This window comes from Lactuca virosa, chromosome 4, assembly GCF_052849685.1.
Source record: "Lactuca virosa cultivar CGN04683 chromosome 4, Lactuca_virosa_CGN04683_v6, whole genome shotgun sequence".
In the NCBI taxonomy this organism is placed as follows: Eukaryota; Viridiplantae; Streptophyta; class Magnoliopsida; order Asterales; family Asteraceae; genus Lactuca; species Lactuca virosa.
Genome location: NC_136429.1, coordinates 41951668 through 41974293, shown reverse-complemented (window position 1 = coordinate 41974293; position 22626 = coordinate 41951668). Strand labels below are relative to the sequence as shown.

General features: G+C 33.0%; 1 protein-coding gene and 2 non-coding genes across 5 annotated transcripts; all 3 read right to left on the bottom strand.

Annotated features, from left to right (window-relative positions):
• Positions 1-264: 264 nt before the first annotated feature.
• LOC145110534 (small nucleolar RNA R160) lies at positions 265-342 on the bottom strand. Its single transcript, XR_013709911.1, has one exon. It is a non-coding gene; the product is annotated as a small nucleolar RNA R160 (small nucleolar RNA).
• Positions 343-3556: 3214 nt separating this feature from the next.
• Positions 3557-7251, bottom strand: WIT2 (WPP domain-interacting protein 2). 3 transcript variants are annotated; one of them, XM_079041195.1, is made up of 5 exons: positions 7020-7250; positions 5702-6232; positions 4498-5609; positions 3999-4142; positions 3557-3903 (listed from the first exon to the last, which is right to left on the bottom strand). In XM_079041195.1, exons 2-5 carry the CDS (start codon positions 6210-6212, stop codon positions 3694-3696), a joined length of 1977 nt encoding a protein of 658 aa, XP_078897321.1. In that variant the 5' UTR covers positions 6213-6232; positions 7020-7250; the 3' UTR covers positions 3557-3693. The 3 variants fall into 3 exon arrangements, with proteins under 3 accessions (XP_078897321.1, XP_078897322.1, XP_078897323.1); XM_079041196.1 differs by having other exon boundaries at positions 5702-6181; positions 7020-7249; XM_079041197.1 differs by having other exon boundaries at positions 3766-3903; positions 3995-4142; positions 7020-7251.
• A 13211-nt stretch (positions 7252-20462) lies between these two features.
• On the bottom strand, positions 20463-20568 carry LOC145110169 (small nucleolar RNA R71). The gene has a single exon (XR_013709548.1). It is a non-coding gene; the product is annotated as a small nucleolar RNA R71 (small nucleolar RNA).
• Between the last annotated feature and the right edge of the window lie 2058 nt (positions 20569-22626).

Here is a 22626-nt window from a genome sequence, read left to right as displayed (position 1 = left end):
AATGTTGCACCATGCTCGTATAATCTGATCGTTTGATTCGCACCAGACTATGAAAATAGGTGCCCTAAATTCGCACAAATTCACACAAAATTTCTGATTTTTTTTCAAGAAAAGCAAATCATCATTAAGAACAACGAAATTGCAGAAATGCCTACGAAAACATGATTATTCATTTGTTTTTTGACAATTTGCAAAACCCTAAACAGAACCATCATTGAATCAAAAAAGATGAACACACATGAAAGATCAGGAAATAATATGCAAAGCAATCAGAGAACTTTGAAGGTTATATAAATGAATTCAACAATTAAAATTCAGATTAAAGTTTCTCATCACTTTGCATTTGCTTCTAGTATCAAGATCTAACTGAGATAAAAAGAAGGGATTAATTGTGATTTTGGCAAAACAGAATCGAACTGCATAACGTTCGATATATACAAATAGATTTTTACCAAAAGCTATATTTGATTTAGCACAAATAATACCCTTTGATCTCGATGATTCCTCACAACTATGAGCTTCAAGTTGAAAGGGGCTATGTCGTGCAAATAACTACACTTTGACATACTTAATCGCCGAGTTTGAGATTTTGTTGAAGAAAGTAGATGCGGCTGCGAGATTTTCAGTCGTATGCTGAAGTGATTTTATACAGGCGTTAGTTCTAGACATCTAGGGTTTCAAAATGCTACGTCGTCGTTTTAACTCATGTTGAAAGAAAGTGGGTGTTGGCTGTGAATAAAATGGGCAGTTGTCTTTGGGGAATATTAAACCTTTTTTTTTTTTTTTGTAACTTACGCAAATGCTCTACTTTTGTCTAATTCTTTGTTTTGGTCTTGATAAAAAAAAATTGGTATGTTTTATCTTTGTGATCGTAAAAGTTACACCAATTGAGGAATCTTACTTGGTTATGATTGGAAACTCATATCGCCTTCGTGGAGCTTTATTTCGGTTTTAATTTTCCGATCATCATAGGTGTTTTTAGGGTGTACGAGATGGACAACCATACAAGGCTCATATCGTGGATGTGACCAATTTTACATATGATTCAATCTATTGTCCAACAATCAACAATCCAATAATCCAAAGACAAAAGGTCATGTTTTGTTCTCATTCAAGAAGAGCTCGCATTGAAATTAAACATTGCAACAAGAGATCACATTTTGTTCCAATTCCAAAATTTCAAATTTGCAGCAACTACAAAGTTCAAACAATGTTTCTTGTTTCTCGGTTTTCTGATTTCACTAAACTCCACCTCTCATTTATGGTTGCATTCTTGACTGTCGAATGAAATTACACACGTATTCCATTATTCATGATTTTTGAATTTGATAGCCTATTTTTCTTTATATTCTAGTTGTTGTCGTTGATTAGTGATTAGTGATTACAGAGCCAAGCACACTATCATGAATTCTGAATTTGATTTTAGTTTTGAGTAATTTGAAATTTTTCCCCAATTGCTAAGGGTGTGTTTAGTTGCGGAAAAATGAGCCGTTTTCCGGAAAAATTTTCCAAGAAAAATGAGAATTTTGAAAACGTGTTTAGTTATTTTTCTAAATTTTTCACGGAAAATGAAAATTATCGGTTTCTAAAATTACAAAGAAGTTGGAAATTTTTGGAAAACCAATAATCATTGTTTTCCATATCTTTCTAATTCCAAAATTTTTCTAAAATATAAACACACACCCACTCCCATCCCACCCACCTCTACTTACCCCCACCTTAACACCCCCAACCCACCACACCCCTACATACGCACTCCCAAGCCCACCCTCACAAACACACACACACACCTACCCCTACCCACACCCACACCCCCACACCCACCCCCACAAACACACACACACACACACAACCAACACAAACCCACCCCCTCCCCTACCCCCTACACACACAACCCACACCCACACCCTCCCCTGCCCCCCACATATATACACACACACCCACAAACACACACACCCCCCCCCATAAACATACACACACACAACCCCACATCCCTACCCCCATTATACACACACACACCCACATCCACCCCTACCCCCACAAACACACACACACACACACACAACCCACACAAACCCACACCCACCCCCACAAACACACACACACACACAACCCACACAAACCCACACCCACACCCTTCCCCACCCCCCATCCCCACACATACATACACACACCCACAAACACCCCCCCCCCCCCCGCACACCCACCCCCATAACCACACAAACACACACAACCCCACATCCACACCCCCTTATACACACACACACACACGCACACACATCCCCCACAAACACACACACACACACCCCACTCGAACCTATCTCATACCTACCCACCCTACCCCCTACCTACTCCAAAGATATGAATTAATGCATTAAACTTAGCCCAAAACATCATATGAATAACATTAAAATAAAATGCACCATGAAATGATTTGGTAACCATGGATGATCAATCTCAGATCGATATGAGGTAGGGTGAAGTAGGGTGGGATAGGGTGGGGTAGGGGTTGGTTGGGTGGGGTGGGGTAGTGTGGGATGAGGTAGGGTAGGGTGGGGTGGGTGGGGTGTGAGTGACGTTGCGGTTTTGTGTGATGTTAGTTAAAATAACAAAAATTAGAAAATGAAAACTCATAGAAAAATGCACATCTAAACGCGTTTTTTAATTTTCTAAAACAGAAAATGAAAAATGAATAAGATTTAACTAAACGCGTTTTCTAAATTTTCCAATGAAAACTGAAAATGGAAAACGAAAACTAAAAACGGGAAATAGAAAATAGAAAATGAAAACTGTTTTTCCACAACTAAACGCAATCTAATTCTCTTTAGTTTTTGTATTTCTATTATTGTCTTGTGGCATTTACTTAGTTGATAAAAATAATATTTATAACTTTTCGTATTGTTGTTAATGTTATATCATATATAATTTTTTAGAAAATATGCCTACAAAAGCATTTATTGTGTAGTAAAATAAAAGAAAATAAAACAAAATTTTTTTAAAAAAGAAGAACACTTGTGGAAGTCTCAAACGTGGGCTCTTTGATAGGTTTATCCCAAAAAAAAAAAATTCTTCTCATAATTAAAACATCGAAAATGATAGCTATTAAAAAATATATATCAAAGAGTATGGATTATAAAGAGTATGTGACCAACTTTCCTTCTAATAATAATCGTGATACATTTAACCATGTAACATAAGAAATTCAAACTCACATATCTTCTATAACAAAGCACCCTCAAACCATTTGGCTAGATGACACTAACATTTATAACTCCTACATAAGTTTTTTGAACACCAACACGATTTGTTGTTAATCATGTTATAATCACCTTATTGTCACATCACCCTACAGTAATTGTATAGGTTATACAATATATATTTTGATTAAAATTTACTCTATGCCACAACATTTTATTATCATGTTTCACTTTAATTTTGTTTAAGTCTTTAGAAAATTGTTCTTTTCATTATTTCATTTAAATTTATTTGTAATTTCATTTTATCGCATCAAACAAAAACCATCATCGCTAATTCAATCTAACAAAGCAAAAATACATGTACAATATGTCCACACTTCAACCTCACTTATGAAAAACAATGATTTACATATACATATACACAAATTAAACACCTGCCACAAAAAATACTACATAAAAAAACAAATGTTACTTACTTGACACAAATCCAAAAACTTCAACCTACAGTAACATCAAAACCAACCGGTTTCCAACTGACAAAAAACGCTGCCAAAACCGAGATCAACAACACAAAAATCGCTCTAATCACAAGCATTCTTTTAGTTTTGGATTCCGGTTCTTCTACTTCTATTTCATCCACACTCGAGTCTGAATCAGTAACCGATGACTCTGGTTCAGGGTCATTCACCACTTCTATTTCTTCAACCTGAGTCATTATATTGATAAAATCGGATACAACCATTAGATATATAACAACTTCCCACAAATCAAATTCGTTAAGATTGTGAATAGTGTACCTGCCTTTATACATTCCGATGACGATTTTGTCAAGTTTTGTGGTAACTTTTCACTCAACGTTGCAACTTTCATTTCTTGATTGGAAAATGTTGTGTTTCTTTTTAGGGTTTCCGTCAAAACCCTATTTTTCTCCGTTTGAGAACGCAACTGAAAGATTGAGAGAAAGTATGGATATAATGAATGATATTGTTCTGTATCAGCTAGACACAGTCTCATCCAACTCTACACCTGTTAGAGTTTTTCTCTCTCCTCAAACGTTTTTTGGAGATTAATCAAACTCCACATATCTAACATGGTATCAGAACATGCATCTAAGAGCTTGAAGACTCCACATACATGTCATCATCTGACAAGACGTATTGGAGTACTCCAACGCCTCAGCTAGACACAGTCCATATATGTTTTGAGTCTTTTCTCTCTCCGCAAAGATTTTTTTTGTAAATAAAATCAATGACTCCGTGTATTTAACAATTATATAATTTTTGACAAAAGTAAGGTATACCTGTTTTGTTATACGCTCACGTTCTGTAGCAAGTTGCATGACTGTATCCATAATAAGCTTTGTCTTAATACCAATATCTTTCGCATTAGCCACTTTATCAAGATTAGCCTCACTCAAAGAAGCTTCAAGTGATTCAACTTCAGCTCTAAGAAAGTCAACCTCTTTGGTCAACTCTGAATTTGTATCAGTCAACAACAAACACTGATCCTCAGCGTTTTCAGCTTTGATTTCAGCTATGGAGACCTTTTGCTTCAGTTCATCGATCAAAGTCTCCATATCCCATATTGCAGAATACAACATGTTTTGTTGTTCTTGACCTGCTTCAGAAGACGCCTTTGCATATTGCAACTGAAGCTCGAGTTCTCTCGATTGTTTTTCAAGTATAGTCATCTTCTTCGAGCTGCTTTCATGGCTTCCTTTTAGAAACCCTAATTCGTCAGTTAATTCAATGTTTGAATCGGACAATTGAGCCACCTTCCCTTCGGCGGTTTCAGCCCTAGTTTCTGCTGTGTAAAGGTTATCTTTTAACGACTCTATCATGTTTTCCATTTCTCTTACGCGTTCTTGGATCGATTCGTTTGTTGAATTCGCTTTCTTCAGGTTAGATTCTGATTCGTTGACTTTTTCTTCTAGCGATTTGAGTTTTTCTCTCAAAGTTGAAACTTCGAGATTATCTGCAACGAGCTGTGTGATTCTGCTATTGAGTTTCTCGATTGAAGCGTCTTTTGTGTTCAATAATTTGATACAGTTTTCAAGTTTTAACCTAAATCCATCTTCTCGATGATTAAAACCATTGAGATTGAATTGAATGAGTTGATGTCGAGCTACCAGATCTCTTGAAACCCCCATGAGCACAACAGAAGCATTCTCCGCTTCCAAAAAACGACCCCAAACGACTTCTGCTGCTTCTTCCATGATGAACGCGACTTGTTCTGTCAATCGTAATTTTAGCTTCAAATCTTCTTCGTTTTGCTTTGATTCTGTTAATTTCTTCTCGAGATCAAGCTCTCTTGATAACGATTTCTCCAGCATTTTAAGAACATGAACTTTATCAATCGTTTGTAACCTTGGCTTCGCTTCAATGTCCAAACCTTGAAAATCTTCCGAGAAACCTTTATAATTTCATGTAAATAAAGAAAATCAAATCAAATTCACCCAGATAACGATTTCAATGAATAGATGATGAACTAACTAACTGACTTACATTCATTGTTATTGAAAGCGAATGAAGTCATTTGCAATTTGGCCAATTTCATCTTCATCTCAAGAACATGTTCTTGTGATTGCTTCAAAGAGTCCTCAGAATCATGCAGTTTCCCTTCAACGATTGAGAATAATTCTCCAAGATGTTTACATGATGAGAGCCTTTGATGAGTGTCAACAAGGTCAACGCGAATCAAATCAATTGACCCGTCAAATTCTTTAACCTCGGAATCCACGAAACTGAATAAGAGATCAACTGTGAGCGATTTTTCAACGAATTCCACTGAGACATCGTCTGAATCCATGGCTTCAAAGTCGTTTTCCCATGATAATACGTGTAATAAAAGACTTTCCAAATTCAGTAACTTCTCTGATGAATACGCCAATTGCAGGTCTACTTTCGTTAGAATTTCCATGGAGATTCCGATTTCTCCAATGTATTTGGAATCGGAAACGGTGCCCTCGTGAAATCGCACCAGTTCTGGATTAATATCATTATTAAGTGAATCCATTTTTATTCCTTTTTCTCAATCTGTAAAAAAACAGATCATAAAAGGCAAAATGAAACGTATCAAAGTATGACTTTTGAGATCAAACAGGAAGACTTAATTGTTTTTTTTTTTTTTTGTTGCTCTTTTAAGATCAGCATACTAATTTCCAACTAAAAAGTTTACATGAATTATAATTCATGATTATTGAGGAAAAAAGCTTATTAACGATAATTAGACATCATGAAAGATATACCATTAACAGTAAGTTGTGAAATTCAAGAATCTTATCTTGACCTTAAAAGGAAAAGTTAGCTTCTTGTCTTGAAATTAGAGGGTATATAGGCATAAAATCAAGCAGAAAATTGCCTATTATATCGAAACTGAGTTCACCAATCTGGAGTAGCAAAACAGAATTCGATAAATACTGGTTTAGATTTCGAAATGAAGAGGGGAATATTTTGGGAAGAACAGGTCTCCTAAATTATCCAAAAGTAAAGGAAAAAAAAACAAAAACAATAAATACGCTTCCCATAAATTCACGCAATCACAACTCTAGAATTCTCAATAATACATAAACCCTAAACCCATAGCACGACAGAATTTAATAGAAAGAAATTAATTTGAAGCATGGCGAATTCCCACCAACTAATCATCACAATATTCGAGTTTTCTACAGCTAAATCAGCTAAAGACCACAGAAATTTCTACTTAAATAGAAAAACTCATCAGATTCAAGTACAAAATCTTCTCCATCGTCATATGCAGTTTGAGTAGAAAACAACCGAAACAAAGTCGAACAGAGTGAAGAGCATATGAACAGACACCTACCTGCAGAATTCAGAATTGGGGTCGGGTCAGGTTGATTTCTCAATAAAGATTGAGAAATTACAACTCCCAAATCCCAATCAATTCGACATCAGTTGGTGTTTACTGGAAATCGAGCAAAAGGGATCTCTGCCATTTAATCGAGATTGTAATGCTAACGTGCGCCTTACGAACTCATGAAATGGTTTATTCCTAAATACAAAAACGGTCAACTTGGAAAGCTTGTCAGCAATTGGAGGAGCGTATCGGTTATGGGCGAGGATTCTCCTAACGTGGGATCCACTTGTCTGTTTTACCAATAAGAGTTTGCCACGGCTACAATGATTGTAATTTAAGCGAAAACTACATATGTCCAAAACCTTTTTACTATTTTTGTCGTTCACAAAAAATAATCACATGTTTTTTAAAATTATATAAAATAGTCAAGAACTTTATATTTTTAAGAAATGACCACAGAATTTGAAATTTAATCGTTTTGGAATGATAACCGATGGATATATATCCATTTTATGTTCATCCATTTAGGTGGTCATATTATTTAAAAAACGGGAAATGACTCTTGTGGGATAACTAACTGTTACGTTTGTTTTCATTTTTTTCTTTTTTTTGTACTCAACATACCATCGAACTTGTTGTTTGTGTTCATCATAACCCTTTTGACCGGTTTTTGACCTGTGATAGCCGGTCAAAGTGTTATAGTGAACACAAACAAGAAATTTGATGGTATATTGAGTACAAAAAAATGAAAGAGACCAAATGAGAACAAACTCAACAGTTGGTTACCCTCCTGAGTCATTTTCCTCGAAAAGTTAAATGAAATTAATGTTGCAAAATTATCAAAGATTGCAACCTTCTTTGGCCATAACGTATATCAAGAACGTTTCAGAGGGGTAACTTCGTTAAAACATGGTCTATGCTATGCTTACTGTGGTTAACTGTCAACAACTCTCTACAAAAGGATATGACTGTGTATGAGAGGTATATTTATCAGGATAAATGTTTATCTCAAGGTATATTATGGTGATGTGTATATTCAAGTGCATTACAAAGTTGTACATGTATGAATAATATTCTTTCGTGGGTTATGTTTTGAAGAGAAGCAAGAATGAATCTCATAAAGTCATTAATATCAGCAGGACATGACATGGGATTTGCTGTAAATGAGTAAAGGGAAAATGAATCAGGAGGGTAACCAACTGTTGCATTTGTTCTCATTTGGTCCCTTTCCTTTTTTGTACTAAATATATCATCGAACTTGTTGTTTGTGTTCACCATAACCCTTTGACCGGCTATCACGGGTCAAAAGCCGGTCAAAAGGGTTATGGTGAACACAAACAACAAGTTCGATGGTATATTGAATACAAAAAAAAAGGGACCAAATGAGTACAAACGCAGCAGTTATTTACCCTCAATAGTCATTTTCCCTTTAAGAAACATATGAATGTATTTCCACTACATCCTAGAACGGTGTTTCGGCATATTTGTAAACATTACGATATAGTGGGTTAGTTCTACAGTTTTTATGTCTAAATTTGATGGTTAAATTAATAATAAAAATGTTTTGGGAATGAAAACCCAAGTATGAAATGCAAACATTTCCAAACTTAGGTGAGTTTGTTGATCAAAAAGGTATTGTGCACGTCATTTGTAGAATATAGGTTATATGAGTGGTGGTTGTATTTTGCAGTTACGTTGAAAAATTATAAAAAACAACTTATGAAAAGTAAACCCAAGTTCGAAATCCAAATAACATTTTGAAATGGTTTGATATTTTGGTATTTGGTATATGCTCCATAGTTACGTATGATGTGATTTCATACACCGGACTATTTTGAATCAGTTCGAATTTGAAGCATTATTACGATACAGGAACTTATACATGTATTATACGATGGATCTGATGGTGTATTTGATGATTTCATACTAATGTTGCTTAGATAAATTATTACATTGATTCCTAAAACCGGTAATCCAATGGCGGTTACTGATTTCCATCCTATCAGTTTTATTGGAATTTAGTGTAAGATTATTGCTAAGATTTTAGCTTTACGGATTGTTTCTGTTATATTCAGTGGCTAGTATGAAACAATCATCGTTTGTAAAAAAAAAGTCAAATTCTAAATGGTCCGCTAATGGTATGAATGGTATAAAAAGAAAAAGAAAAAGATATTGTTGGTCAAGATTGACTTTGAAAAGGCTTATGATTCGGTTAGTTGGAAGTTTTTGGATCATATGATGTGTTCTCTTCATTTTGGTTCTAAGCGGCGATCTTGGATACATGTTTGATTGGTGTCGGCTAGAACTTCGGTTCTTGTAAATGGTAGTCCTACAGACTAATTCCAATTGCAGAAGGGTCTTAGGCAAGGAGATCCTTTGTCTCATTTCTTGTTTATTTTAGTAATGGAGGGGTTACATATTGCCATTCAAGATGCAGTTGCCAAGAGTTTATTTTTTGGAATGAATATTGGTAGTAATCACATTAGTATCTTTCATTTGTTCTATGTAAATAATATGATCATCCTTGGCAAAGAGGGTAAGGAAATGTTATAAACATGGTTAATATCAGGGTCGTCTCAACCAGTTTGGGAGCTCTAAGCGAACCAAAAAGTTAAGGCCCTTTCATAAATACAATTACAATCATTTTAATTTTGTTCATTATCAATTTCAACATTAGTTTGTTTATTATCAATTTCAATATTAGTTTGTTCATGATTATTATTATCAAGATTAGTTTATTCTTGTTCATTATTAACATTTTTTTTAGTTAATTTTTTTTTAAAACGATCTTTTTTGTGATTCTATAAAAGCTTATTGTTGTATTTTTCTTTTCCTTTTTAATTAAAGCTCCTTATTCATATTTTCTCTTAGACATAATTTTTCTTTTCCTTTTAACAACAACTATCACCAAGACAATAAAAAGCCAACTCGAAAGTAAGTAAATCATTAACAGATTATAGATTGGAAATACCTACTTTGTCTACTTCGCAAAATGAGTTCTTGACAATTCTTGAGTCTTGACAACTGAAATCTTTCCAACAATCCAACCAAAATCGTTCCAATATCCAAAATCCAAAGCTGATTCCAATATCCAATATCTAAAGTCCAAACCTAATTTAAAAATCCAACTTGACACATTCAAAATTAAAAAAATTAAGTCATATTAACCCTAATAGATAGTCTAATCGAAAAAGAAGAATCGACAATGGAGTTATCAGTTATTAGTTATGGAGTATGGAGAAATAAAGAATCGGAGGAAGAACATACCGTTTCAGATTCAAGAATGGAATGATGTAGAATCGATTTTTGAGCAGTCAAGATTCAAGAAACGTTTTTTTGATTTTTGATCAAATCAAGATTCAAGAATTGATTATTTTTCAGACCTCAGAGTCGGGAAGAAGAAGAAGATTGAGAACACGGAAGAAGAACAGTCGTTTAGAATTCAATAGGGAATCGGGTGTGCGTGTCTGGAGAATCGGAAATCGTCATTCGTCCCTTAACTAATCAACATTTGGGTTAAGGTTAAGTGGGACCCCTTAGGATTGGGGACCCTAAGCCCTTCCTTAATTTCAATCAATGTAGAGTCCGCCCTGGTTAATATTTTACATTGTTTTTATTTAGTGTAGGGTTTGAAAATTAATTTGACTAAATCAAATTTATTAGGGATTGGCGTTAGTTGGGAAGAGGTGGTCGACTTTGCTAGAGTGGTGGGATGTCGCCCTGATAAACTTTCTTTCTCTTATCTTGGGTTACCTGCTGGTCAAAATATGTCGAAGGTTGTTAGGTGGAATCCGATCAAGGAAAAGTTACAGAAAAAGTTATCTAAGTGGAAAGCGGATATGTTATCTATTGGCGGTCTTTTAACGTTAGTTAAATCTGTTTTGGGACCGTTAGGCTTGTATTATATGTCGTTTTTTTTTGTTAATGTCTGTTAAAGTTGCTAAAGATCTTAAATCCATAAAGTCTCATATCTTTTGGGGATGGTAATGAAGATGGGAGGAATATGATATGGGTGAAGTGGGATTTGATCCTTGCAGGTAAAGATAGTGGAGGGTTAGACATTGGTATCGTGGGGGGTTAGACATTGGTAGTCTTACTGCTTTTAATTTTTCGTTACTTCTAAAATGGAAGTAGCGATGGACTAAAATTATTGCCTCGGTTAGGTATTAATCATTTGTTAATTTGGTAAAGTAACCCTTTTAATCATTTTGATAAATCTTTTTATAATAATAAAATTAAACCATTATTTGCATGATTTTATGAATACTTTATATATAATATTACTATGTTTAAAAAAATTAAGAATGTTGTCAGGATAGTAAAATCGAGAGACCAAATGTTTTTAGTACAATAATATCAAATGTTGTCATCATTTCTTGAAATCGATGATATCGAAGATTTAAGTCCCGTTTAAAAGTAAGAGTTTGTTAGATTTGACATTTAATGTACTTTATTTAAGTGGTCGAAGACGTGTTTTGACCAAAAATGTGATCGCATTTGTCCAAAGAAGAAACACCACCTAGGGTTTTAGAATCAATTATTATTATTGGTGATCGATGTTTAGGACGTACATAAGTTAGTGAGATATAGGGTTACCTATTAGTAACCGACTCCATTAATTAGGGATGAAAGCTCTCGCCACAACCCGTGACACAACATAAACCTGACACGACATATAAACGGGTTTGGTCGATTTTTTTCTGACCCACAAATCCGCAACTTGCCAACCCATTTATTATACGGTTCATGTTTGAGTTTGCAAATATTTTCGTGGGTTGTCTTGTGAACTCGTTTATTTTATTATATTAAAATATTTATTAAGTAAAGGAGAGAGTAAGGACTAATATGTAAATATGTGATATTTAGATTTCTTTTTTTCTTTTTGCTCTAGGTCTAAATCACGTAATCAGTATTCACGTACTCGCAACCATTGAGTCTCTGATCTTTTACAATGATCCAAACTTCAGTTCAAGATTTACACATCAAACATTCAAGCTATTAATGATTCTACGTACAACTAACTCAAGAAATTTATGGAATTTGGATATATTTTTCACTTTATCTAATACCTTTCTCGAATTTGGATGTGCTTAGTTGTTTTATTTTTCTAGAATTGTCCCTAGTTGAACAAGTGCGACCCACAAACCCATATAAATAAACTGGTTACGTAGGTCGTATCCGAGTTTGGCTTATCCGTGTTAGGGTTGAATAAGACGACACAAATATTTATATGGGTCGTGTCGATGTTGATCTTTCCGAATCGCCAACCCAAACACGATACGATTGACGCCCCTACTATTAATGAAATAACATGGAATAGTTTACTTTTAAAAAAATAGGTCTAAAACCGAAAAATGTAGTGTTTTATATGGAATAACCCAAATTTACCTGTTGTTAGCCGGTTTCATGACTGAAATAACGATGAATAGATAAAAATTAAGTATCTTTTTAAATAAATAACATGTTAGGTCTAAAATAGAAAAAAGTCAAAATGTATGTATGGTATTTTATGGAACCATTTTATTTAAATCAATATTATTCATGTCTTAAATTGTGACAATATAAATTATTTGAAGATATTGTTGTTTTTTTTAATTGGTTGTGCATCGGAAGCATAAATTCTATTTTTCGTTAAATTAATGGCTTCAAAAACTCCTTTAACTTTTTGATGTAATTGTTTCTTTTGGCCTTTAGCTTCTTGCTAAGGCTTTTTGCTTTTTATAAAACTTTAGTGGTTCCAAAAAAAAAAAAATTTCGTTGATTGTACTCTAAAGTTTTAATAACTTTCAATGAAATTTTGTAATATGTAAATATAAGATTTCTAATTCGTAATATATTTAAAAAAAAATGTTAGTTAAATGTTTATTTTTATGTCTATAACTATATATGCTGTGGTTTAAATGTCCTGTGCATGTTTATCCAGTTGATTTTTGATACAATTTCTATTGGTCGTATAATCCTGTCACAGAGAATACCTAGAAATAATAAAGATAATAAACATATATCATACTTTTAGACCTGGATTTGAAAAAGAAACAGATAGATAAATCTATAGCTAAAGTTAAAAAATTATAAAATTTACATCCACCTAACCCTTAAACTATTAAAGTAAGATTCCGTGGTACTCGATGGTTCTGTACACTTTGGCCCCATTGTAGACAAAATTTAGTGAGAAATTGCTTTTTATAGTTAACTACTATACACGTTAGGTATTAATCATTTGTTAATTTGGTAAAGTAACAATTTGATAAATCTTTTTATAACTAGAAAGGTTACCCCCGCTACGCGGGGGCCAGAAGCTTTCAATGTTGTTTTCGAATTGATAAACATGACAGACATAGAAAGTGCAAGGATGAAAAGTCCGGGCTTTGCCCCGAACAAAAAATGTAAAAGTTTTGACTGCAAGGACCAGAAGTATGAAAATGGCTAAAGAATTAAACGGGTAGGAATTAGCAACTTTTTAGAAAAGGGATCAAAGTTGTCAAACCGTTAAAGTTTTGTGGCCAAACTTTAAATATTAAAAGGTTCCAAAAAAGTGTAAAAATATTGATTGCAAAAACCAAAAGTGTCAAAATGGGTAAAAAAAATAATGAGCAAAGTTGTCAAAAAACATCCAAATTTAGTATTCCTAACTTCCAACAATAATACAGGGACCAATTCTGCCAAAAAAATGGGAAGTTGAATGGAACACAAACAAAAGGACATGAATAAATTAATTAAAGAAGTAGAGGGACCGGATATGTAAATCAAGAGACCAAACCTGGACAAAGTATGTCAACTTCACTATTCCTTTTTTCCACAACTTTAATATATATATAATAATAATAAAATTAAGGGGCAATTACCAATCTAGTCAAATTAAGAAAGTGATTAGCAATTTTTATCCAAAAATTAGTAAATGCCCAAATATAGCCTACGAAACCGTAAGTTTCTATATTCGTCTACTGTTTCGCCAATTCGTCTACTGTTTCATGTTTTGTATAATTTTTTTTTTTCATTTCTAAGATACAAAACCGTAGGTTTTTTAAAACCTACGGTTTCCTCTCGTTTTAGCTACGGTTTCCCAAACCGTAGCCTACAGTTTTGGGTAAAAAATCCATTTTTTTTAATTTTATTGTTTTGGGGTTTAATCTACTGGTTTGTCAAAAAAGCTACGTTTTTTTTTTTTTTTTTTTTTGTGATATAGAGTATTAAAAAGAGTGTTTATAAGATGTAGAATTATTTTAACAATTATTTTATTAAAATTTTTTGAGAATTCAAAACAATAGACTTAAAAAAAACAATATTTTTTTCCCAAAATCGTAGGCTACGATTTGGGAAACCGTAGCTAAAACGAGTGGAAACCACAGGTTTTAAAAAACCTACGGTTTTGTATCTTAAAAATGAAAAAAAATTATACAAAACACGAAACAGTAAACGAATTGGCGAAACAGTAGATGAATTACCACAAAGAGTAGTCAACGCCAGTTGACCGTAGTCAACTATAGGTTGACTACTCTTTTGTGGGCTATTTTTGGCTAAGAGATTTTTTTTGCTATTATTTGATAAGTAATTAGCAATTATGGCTAGATTTGTATTTTCCCCTAAAATTAAACCATTATTTGCATGATTTTATGAATACTTTCTATAATAATATTACTAGTATGTTTAAAAAATTTAAGAATGTTGTAAGGATAGTAAAATCAATAGACCAAATGTTTTTAGTACAACGATATCAAGTGTTGTCTCATTTCTTGATATCGATGATTTTGAAGATTTAGCTCCCGTTTAAAATTAAGAACAAGTTAGATTTGACATTTAAAAAATCATAAATCATTATTGATTGATTAGAATGGGTAAAAATGTTCAAGTTTTTCAGTTTAACCAACAAACTTTTTTGTTATTTTATAAACAGTTAGTATGTGATTATAAAAACTATTATTAAAATAGAACTTAAAGGTGTTAGCATTGTGATTTAAAAGAATACTAGTAGTTTTTGGTGAATTTGCCCCCATCGGTTACATTAAAAGACATAATGGGAGTATTCGGCACGGAACGTTTAATAGCGTTTGAGAGCTTTTAGCTTCTAGTATTTAACAAAACGTTCCGTTTTTAGCAGAAACTTGTTTGACACTACAAGCTTCTATTGTTTAGCTTAAACAAAAACTCTCCAAATCCAAATGTTACTTCATATAACGTTTAACAAAACGCTACATGTTACCCGCTACCCGCTATCTGCTACCAGCTAATTTTGCCGAACAAACCCAACATATTTTACACTCTCAAGATAGAAAATAAAAATAAAAATAAATGTGTCCGGTGTCCCGTTGCGTACGATAGCAACCAAGAGATTCTTATACAAACCAATAAACCATCATCCCTAAAGATTCCAATAAAGTTTGCTGTGTAAATTTTCTATTTTAACCTTCCATATATATCATATTTGCATTTATAACCTCCAATTTCATGCTTGCTTAACTTTTGGCCACATTACGTTCATAAAATGTAAAGTTTTTCTATAAAATGCAAGAAAATTGTTAAACTCCATGTTAATCTCCCATATTGTTGTGATACATTCTTTGTAAGTGACTATATACATTAGAGTTTTTTCTCTCTCCATAAAACTCTTTTGGAAAGTTAATATGTGACTCCACAAATATTACTCAATTTTACATGTTATTTTGAGATATAGCAACTATATGAACAAATCGAACAGATGATAAGATTAAGAGATAGTTTATTATCAGCTTTAGTCTAAAAGGTGGGCAACACAGGCTACTCGTTGCCACCACCGATTGATACATCCATTTGATAGTTTATAATTAAATAGTTTGTTAGTTTGATAATTAGTAATTTGATAGTTTCATAGTTTGGTTTATATCGTAGTCACCATCAAGTGATACAGATAAAACGAATGGAACCAAGATGATGGCAGTCTGATTATTTTATGTTTTGTTAAACTTTGTATAATATAAAACTTTATAACACTGTCGCTACTTAATTTGATATGTATTGGCTTTATAACACTTTTGGTACTTAATTTGACATGTTGTATTGGATCAATTTTTTCATGCAGTTAATGTTTCGTGTTTTTGATATTCTGTATTGGTTTATATAGCACCTCAAACGAGTTGTTATTAGCAGCGACATGTAGTATTACCGGTGACACAAAATATTAGTGGTGATCTTTTTAGTAATAGTGACGCGACAATGGCGGCGATTTGTCGCCGCTGTTACCCTTACCAACGACTTTCATAGTTTTTAGCGGCGATATTTTTCGCCGCTAATGAGTTTTTTTATTATTTTTTTTGTAGTGATCTTTCATAGGGTGCCCATAATTTTTAATCCATATTATCTAATTAATATTTTTTGTTTAAGAAAATAGTTACATGGTCCCAAAGCGTCAAATGTTGTATTTCATGATTTTTTTTCTTCGGGATTTCGATCGTCAACATTAAAATCAATAGCTAAATAATAAATACATCATATTAGAATTCGAAGGCTGAAAATCAAAACATGAGATTTATCGAACGGGAAAAACAATATGAAATAGCAAAATTGTCTTGCTTTTATTCTATGAAAGCAACCATCCATCCTCTTGAAGGTTGTCCCCAATGTTCTAATGAAAATGCATGAATGATTTTTTGTTTTTTTAAGGTAAATCAATCTCAAAATTCTCGAAAGTAGGTTTCATTCTCATAAGAGGAATTCAATTTTATGATTTATATCTTTTTACATTTCAATTTTGGTTACATTATCATAGGCATGGGAGGCGTTGGAGGTTATGACCCACATGTTTTTATTATATATTTTTATTTAAAAATAAAAACTTATAATAACGATAAATGTCATTTTTTCTAGTTCGTCCTGAGCCTTTTAAAATATTTAGTTTTTCAGGACCGACTCTGATCATAGGTTATAATAATACTTTCTAATTATCTTGTACGTATATTAATTTGAGTATGTGATTTTATTTTTATCATATATTTTGTTTTTCAATGGTTTTATAATCTAAGTGTCATCAATCTAGAATACATTCATTGTTAATAGTTGATTTTGAAAATTTGTTTGTGTTAATTCATACTTTGTAATTTCGATTTCTCATGTTGTAAGTTGTGTGAATTACAAATTGGGTCTCCATTTTTTTTTTTTGCATGTATTTTCATTTAAGTTTTAATTTGTTGCTGTTTTTTAATTACTTTTTTTTTTGTTACATTGGTATTTGAAGTTTCAAGGGAAAATTTTAAAAAATATACAACTCATACAACTTTACTGATAAAACGTGTTTCTGTTATGTTACTACCTGTTAGTTGTTTTTTCCATTGTTATCAGTGATTTTACATCAAAAATTATAAGAACAAATATTTTTCATGATGTAATGGATTTTTTGAATTTGCCTTTGTAGAAGACATTTTTTCATCTTGGGCCTAAAACATATTTATTACATCAAAAATTATAAGAACAAATATTTTTCATGATGTAATGGATTTTTTGAATTTGCCTTTGTAGAAGACATTTTTTCATCTTGGGCCTAAAACATATTTAAACCGGACCTTTTTATAATCTTAAAAATATTTATTAATACTCTCTCTGTCCCAAAATTATAGTCCATCTTTCTTTTTTGGTTTGTCTCAAAATAATAGTCTAATTCTAAAAATAAATAACATTTTTACCAAAATACCCCCTCATTATTACTTAACCAACTAAGCATTTAATGGAATATTAAATGCAAAGTAAGGACAAAACTGTCATTTTATTAAATAAAGTTAGTGGTAATTAATGATTTTCTTAATATGTGTGTTTTTTGTCTGTAGACAATAATATTGGGACGGAGGGAGTATGTTAGTAGTTGATATTGTCATATTTATATATATTTCTAAGCATTATTTTAATACATTTCAAGCTATAATTTGGTTAAATGCATATATTTATTTTGTACTTATTAAGTTAAATTACATTTTGCAGCAAAAAATGATAGTTTTCAAGAAAAGGGACTGAAAATAACAAAAACTGGAACCTAAAAGAACTGGAGTTGAACTTGGAGTTTAAAAAAAGAAAAGATCATGCAAGAACAAGTCTGTGGCATTATGAAGCCCGCGGCGTGGCATCAAGAAAGATCTCGATGATATTCATGAAATAGAAGCTTACGACGTGAGCTATTATTGTTCACGTCGTGAGAAGCATGTTCCAGAAGATTAATACGTTGAGTACAAGTTTCCTGTTCAATTACGGATATCTACTGATCTCACGTTGTGTCACCTTATTCCTCACGACGTGAGGAGCGTTTTATGGAAACTATAAATATCGTTTATTAGATCAACTTTAAGGAGGGAGGAGAGATATATTCTGGAAATCTAAATCGATTTTAGAGACAGAAAGCTGTGAAAATCAACTTTTGGAAGGAGAAAAAGATTGAAGTTTAAGAGTTTTGAAGATTGTTGAAAGCATTAACGCATTACATTCGGTTTGCTTTAGATTAATCATGTCTAGCTTAATTTCTTATGTTTTTGTGTGTTTACTTTCTGCAATGAGAAGCTAAATCATTAGGCTTTCGTATAGTGTAGATGAACCCTAATACTATGTGTTAGTTTCTTGCTTTACATGCATTTTATGAACTTGGTTTAGCTTGTGTTTGATTATCATTACCTAGCATATTAAAGTTTCAATCTTTGTTGCTTTAATTCAAGTTAAGTGTAGTTGAATGACCATTCGAATTGCATGAACTTGTTTACCTAGTAGTTTATGATCATTAAATTGCTAGAGTTAGGATTGACCAAATCTTAGATTAGGTAATAAAGGTAACAACTTTAACTGTGTTAGAGAACATAATTTGATCATAATTGTGTTTGATTATTTGTCTTGATCATAGATAATAATCTTAGATATATCTTACAAAGCCCATTTATCTTTAATAATCAATTATGTGTTTACTTATGTATGATCATTGCACAGTAGTTCATTAATTCGTAAAAACATTAGGAGATCGGATCAAGATTCTTAATAATATTTATATTGGTAACCAACTGAATTAATCCATGTTTAGAAACTAACCATAGGAAAAATGGTGATTCAAAGCTAAATGGAAATGTCTTCATTATTCTGATTACAATCGTTCTTAGTTAAGTTGTTTGCTTAGTTTTGAGTTAATTGAGTCATTAAGTTAATCTGAACTTGAAAAATTAGATAAAACCCCCTATTAGGAGATCGGATCAAGATTCTTGATAATATTTATATTGGTAACCAACTGAATTAATCAATGTTTAGAAACTAACCATAGGAAAAATGGTGATTCAAAGCTAAACAGAAATGTCTTCATTATTCTCATTACAATTGTTCTTAGTTAAGTTGTTTGCTTAATTTTGAGTTAATTGAGTAGTTAAGTTAATCTGAACTTGCAAAATTAGATAAAACCCCCCATTTTAGTTATTGTTTTTAGATTAATTTTTAGTAGTTACTTATTAGCTAAATTATATTCCTTATGATCGATACCCAGCTTACTTTACTATACTATAAAGTATAAACTGACTAGGTACACTGCCTATAAGTGCATTAGTAGATAAGTTAGTTATGTTTATAAATTTAAAACTAGTAGGTAATATTGCACAACACATCAAGTTTTTGGCGTCGTTGTTGGGGAACAGCTACTTTCAATTGTTAATTTAATTTATTTAGGTTAATCGATCCCTTTTTGTGGGGTAAAAACCGTAAAAAGTTAATTTTCTGCAAAAAATAATTTTTCTGTTTTTACAATTCTCATGACGTAAACATATACTCCTCACAACGTGAGATCTGATTTTTTTAGTTTTTTTTTCGATTATTTACTTTTTAGTTCGTTTTTATGTTTTTGTTTCTGTTTTGTTTCAGTGATTTATCACCCGAGGATCCAAAAATCCAATAGTGCCACCACTTAAAGATCATGAATCGACTTTCCATAGAAAGAAGGATAAAAAGGTTGACGAATCGAGTAGCACCTTCCAATTTGACAAGTTTGAAAGCTTTGAGAGAACTCCAAACAAAAAAGGTACCGAATACGAGCCATGAACTGAAAGCGAATTGGAAGAAGAGGTTAAGAGTGAGGTAGAAGAGATGGAGGATATCACGACAATGAAGATGGAGGAGTACAAAAGGAGAGTACGTAATGTCAACGGTCCCAGTCTAGTTCCACCGAGAATTCCAACTACAACAGATTTTAAGCTCAAATGACATATCTTTTCAATGCTCAAAGACATACCATTTTTTGGGAAAGACTATGAAGATGCTTTCAAGCATATCAATGAAGTTTTGGACATTACAAACTACTTCAATGTTCTAAATGTTTCAAGATATGTGGTTTTACTGAGGATACTTCCAGTGACACTTACTTCAGATGCAAAAATTTGGCTGTAGTCACTTGGACCTGGGAAAATTAGAACTTGGACCAACCTTCGTGAAGCATTCATAGAGCAATTCAACCCTCCTTCAAAGATAGTCAAACTCAAGAAAAAGATTGCTAATTTTCAATAAAACGACGACGAGTTCTTATACGAATCCTGGGAGAGATACAAGGTTTTTTAAGAAATTGCCCTAAACATGACTTAAGCGTTCAATAAGAATTATCTATTTTCTATGATGGGGTGAATATGAATACAAGGCAACACCTTCATTTGCACAAACCTATGACAAGGAAGGATCCCGCCACCATAAAAGCTTTAATTGAAGAATTTTCCAAACATTCATGTGAGTACCACAACCCTCGTGAAGACATTACAGGAAGAAAAGGAGGTGGACATGGAGAAAGTGAGAATTTCGCAGCGGTGATAGCAAAGTCACATAATATGGATAGAAGAATTACTAAGATGGGTCCATCTATACATGCTATACAAGTCAGTTACGACAATTGTGGTGGACCACACTTAATGAAAGATTGCGACTTGGATGAAAATGGAAGCCGAAAATCATGCATTTGATACTCTAGTGGTGATCAATTTGATGAAGATTGGAGGAATCTAAAGAGAGAATGGTTGCCTTATGATGAATACAAGAAGGCCAAAGAAGAAAAGTATCGACAAATCGGGCGAGGCTACTACCAAAAGGAACAACCACCACCCGAGAAGAAACCAGACTTTGAATCAATTCTTAATAGATTCATGGAGGCTTCTGAGAAAAGACATGATGTTATTGATGCTACGATAAGATACCAACAAGCTTCCATTAAAAACATCGCGATTCAACTTGGACAATTGACTAATCTCATTAACGAACGATTACCATCTTAAAATTCCGATCCAAAACCGCAACCTCACGTCATGGCAATCTCTACTGATGAAGACCCTTTTTGAGGGCCCATAGTTATCTTTAATGAAGCGACAAAGCAACTGGTTTCTCGAAAGTTAGAAGTAAAGACCGAAAAAGAAAATCAAACCGGTGCCCAGGATTCACGACGTGAGCAGCTACCTCTCACGTCGTGCAACCAATATAATAAGAAAAATGGTTCTTTCATAAAGCCTTATCAGCCTCCGTTACCTTTTCCTTCTCGATTAAGGGCACATATACTGGAACAAGATAATAAAAGGTTCATCAATCAGGTAAAGGGTATTCAAATTAATACCCCATTTATTGAAACATTGGCTAAAATGCCCGAATACAGGAAATTCCTTCAAGATTTTCTTGACACTCGACAACAACTAGAGAAGTCATCCAAGGTTGTTCTTAATGAACAATGTCATGCGGTTATCATGGAAGGAATTCCACCGAAGATGGGAGATCCAGAACGCCTTACGTTGCCATGTGAATTTGGAAATGCCACGAAGACATTTGCATTAGCTGATTCTGAATCTAGCATAAACTTAATGCCTTATTCTTTTTATCAAAAGTTTGAACTTCCAGAATTGAATACCACAAGAATGACAATCTATATGGCTAATCGTCCGGTAACATATCCTTGAGGAATAGTAGAAGACTTATTGGTTAAAATTAGGAAGTTCATTTTTCCAATTGATTTTGTAGTTATAGATATGAAAGAAGATGAAGATTTACCAATTATTCTTGTATGCCCACTTCTTAACACCGCAAGAGCCTTGGTGGATACTCGTGAGTCAAATCTTACCTTACGAGTGGGGAAAGAAGAGATTACATTCGAGGTTGATGATAAATTCAAGATCCCGAAGGCACAATATGAAATATTCTTTATGGATGGAATGAATGAAGACAATGAGCTTGTAGAATTAGAGAAATTAATGGAGAGAAGAAGTCAAGATCACGAAGACAAGAGCCTTGATTCCAATGATTTTTGAAGTCTTTGCCTTCACTACACCGAAAGCTCAAGTTAAGGAGGCTAGGGGAATTGAAGATTTTAGTTCAAGTGAAGAAGATGAGGATCAAGAAAGAAAGAAGAACATGCTTGATAATATGGAAGTGGATAAGAAGGAACTCACTAAAGATAAAGAGAAGAGCACAAATGTTGAGCAATCTCAAAGAGTCAAAAGAAAATACGATGCTTGCAACAATACAAGGAAAAAAGAAAATTAAAAAAAAAACATACATAAGGAGAGTTGTGGCCTACAAGAGAATGTGGAAGGAACAGAAGGAAACAAGAGAGATTCCTCTCCCAACCGACGCAACGTAGAGCGAAAAGGAGTCCGGCTCACGACTCCAT

What these genes read in the sequence shown, in the direction of transcription:
- WIT2 (XM_079041195.1), bottom strand. Translation starts at nt 6,212, where the DNA reads ATGGATTCACTTAATAATGATATTAATCCAGAACTGGTGCGATTTCAC. An exon ending in CGCTTTCAATAACAATGAAT is followed by an intron (nt 5,610 to 5,701) that starts GTAAGTCAGTTA and finishes GAAATTATAAAG; the next exon opens with GTTTCTCGGAAGATTTTCAA. An exon ending in GTGAGCGTATAACAAAACAG is followed by an intron (nt 4,143 to 4,497) that starts GTATACCTTACT and finishes TCAATCTTTCAG; the next exon opens with TTGCGTTCTCAAACGGAGAA.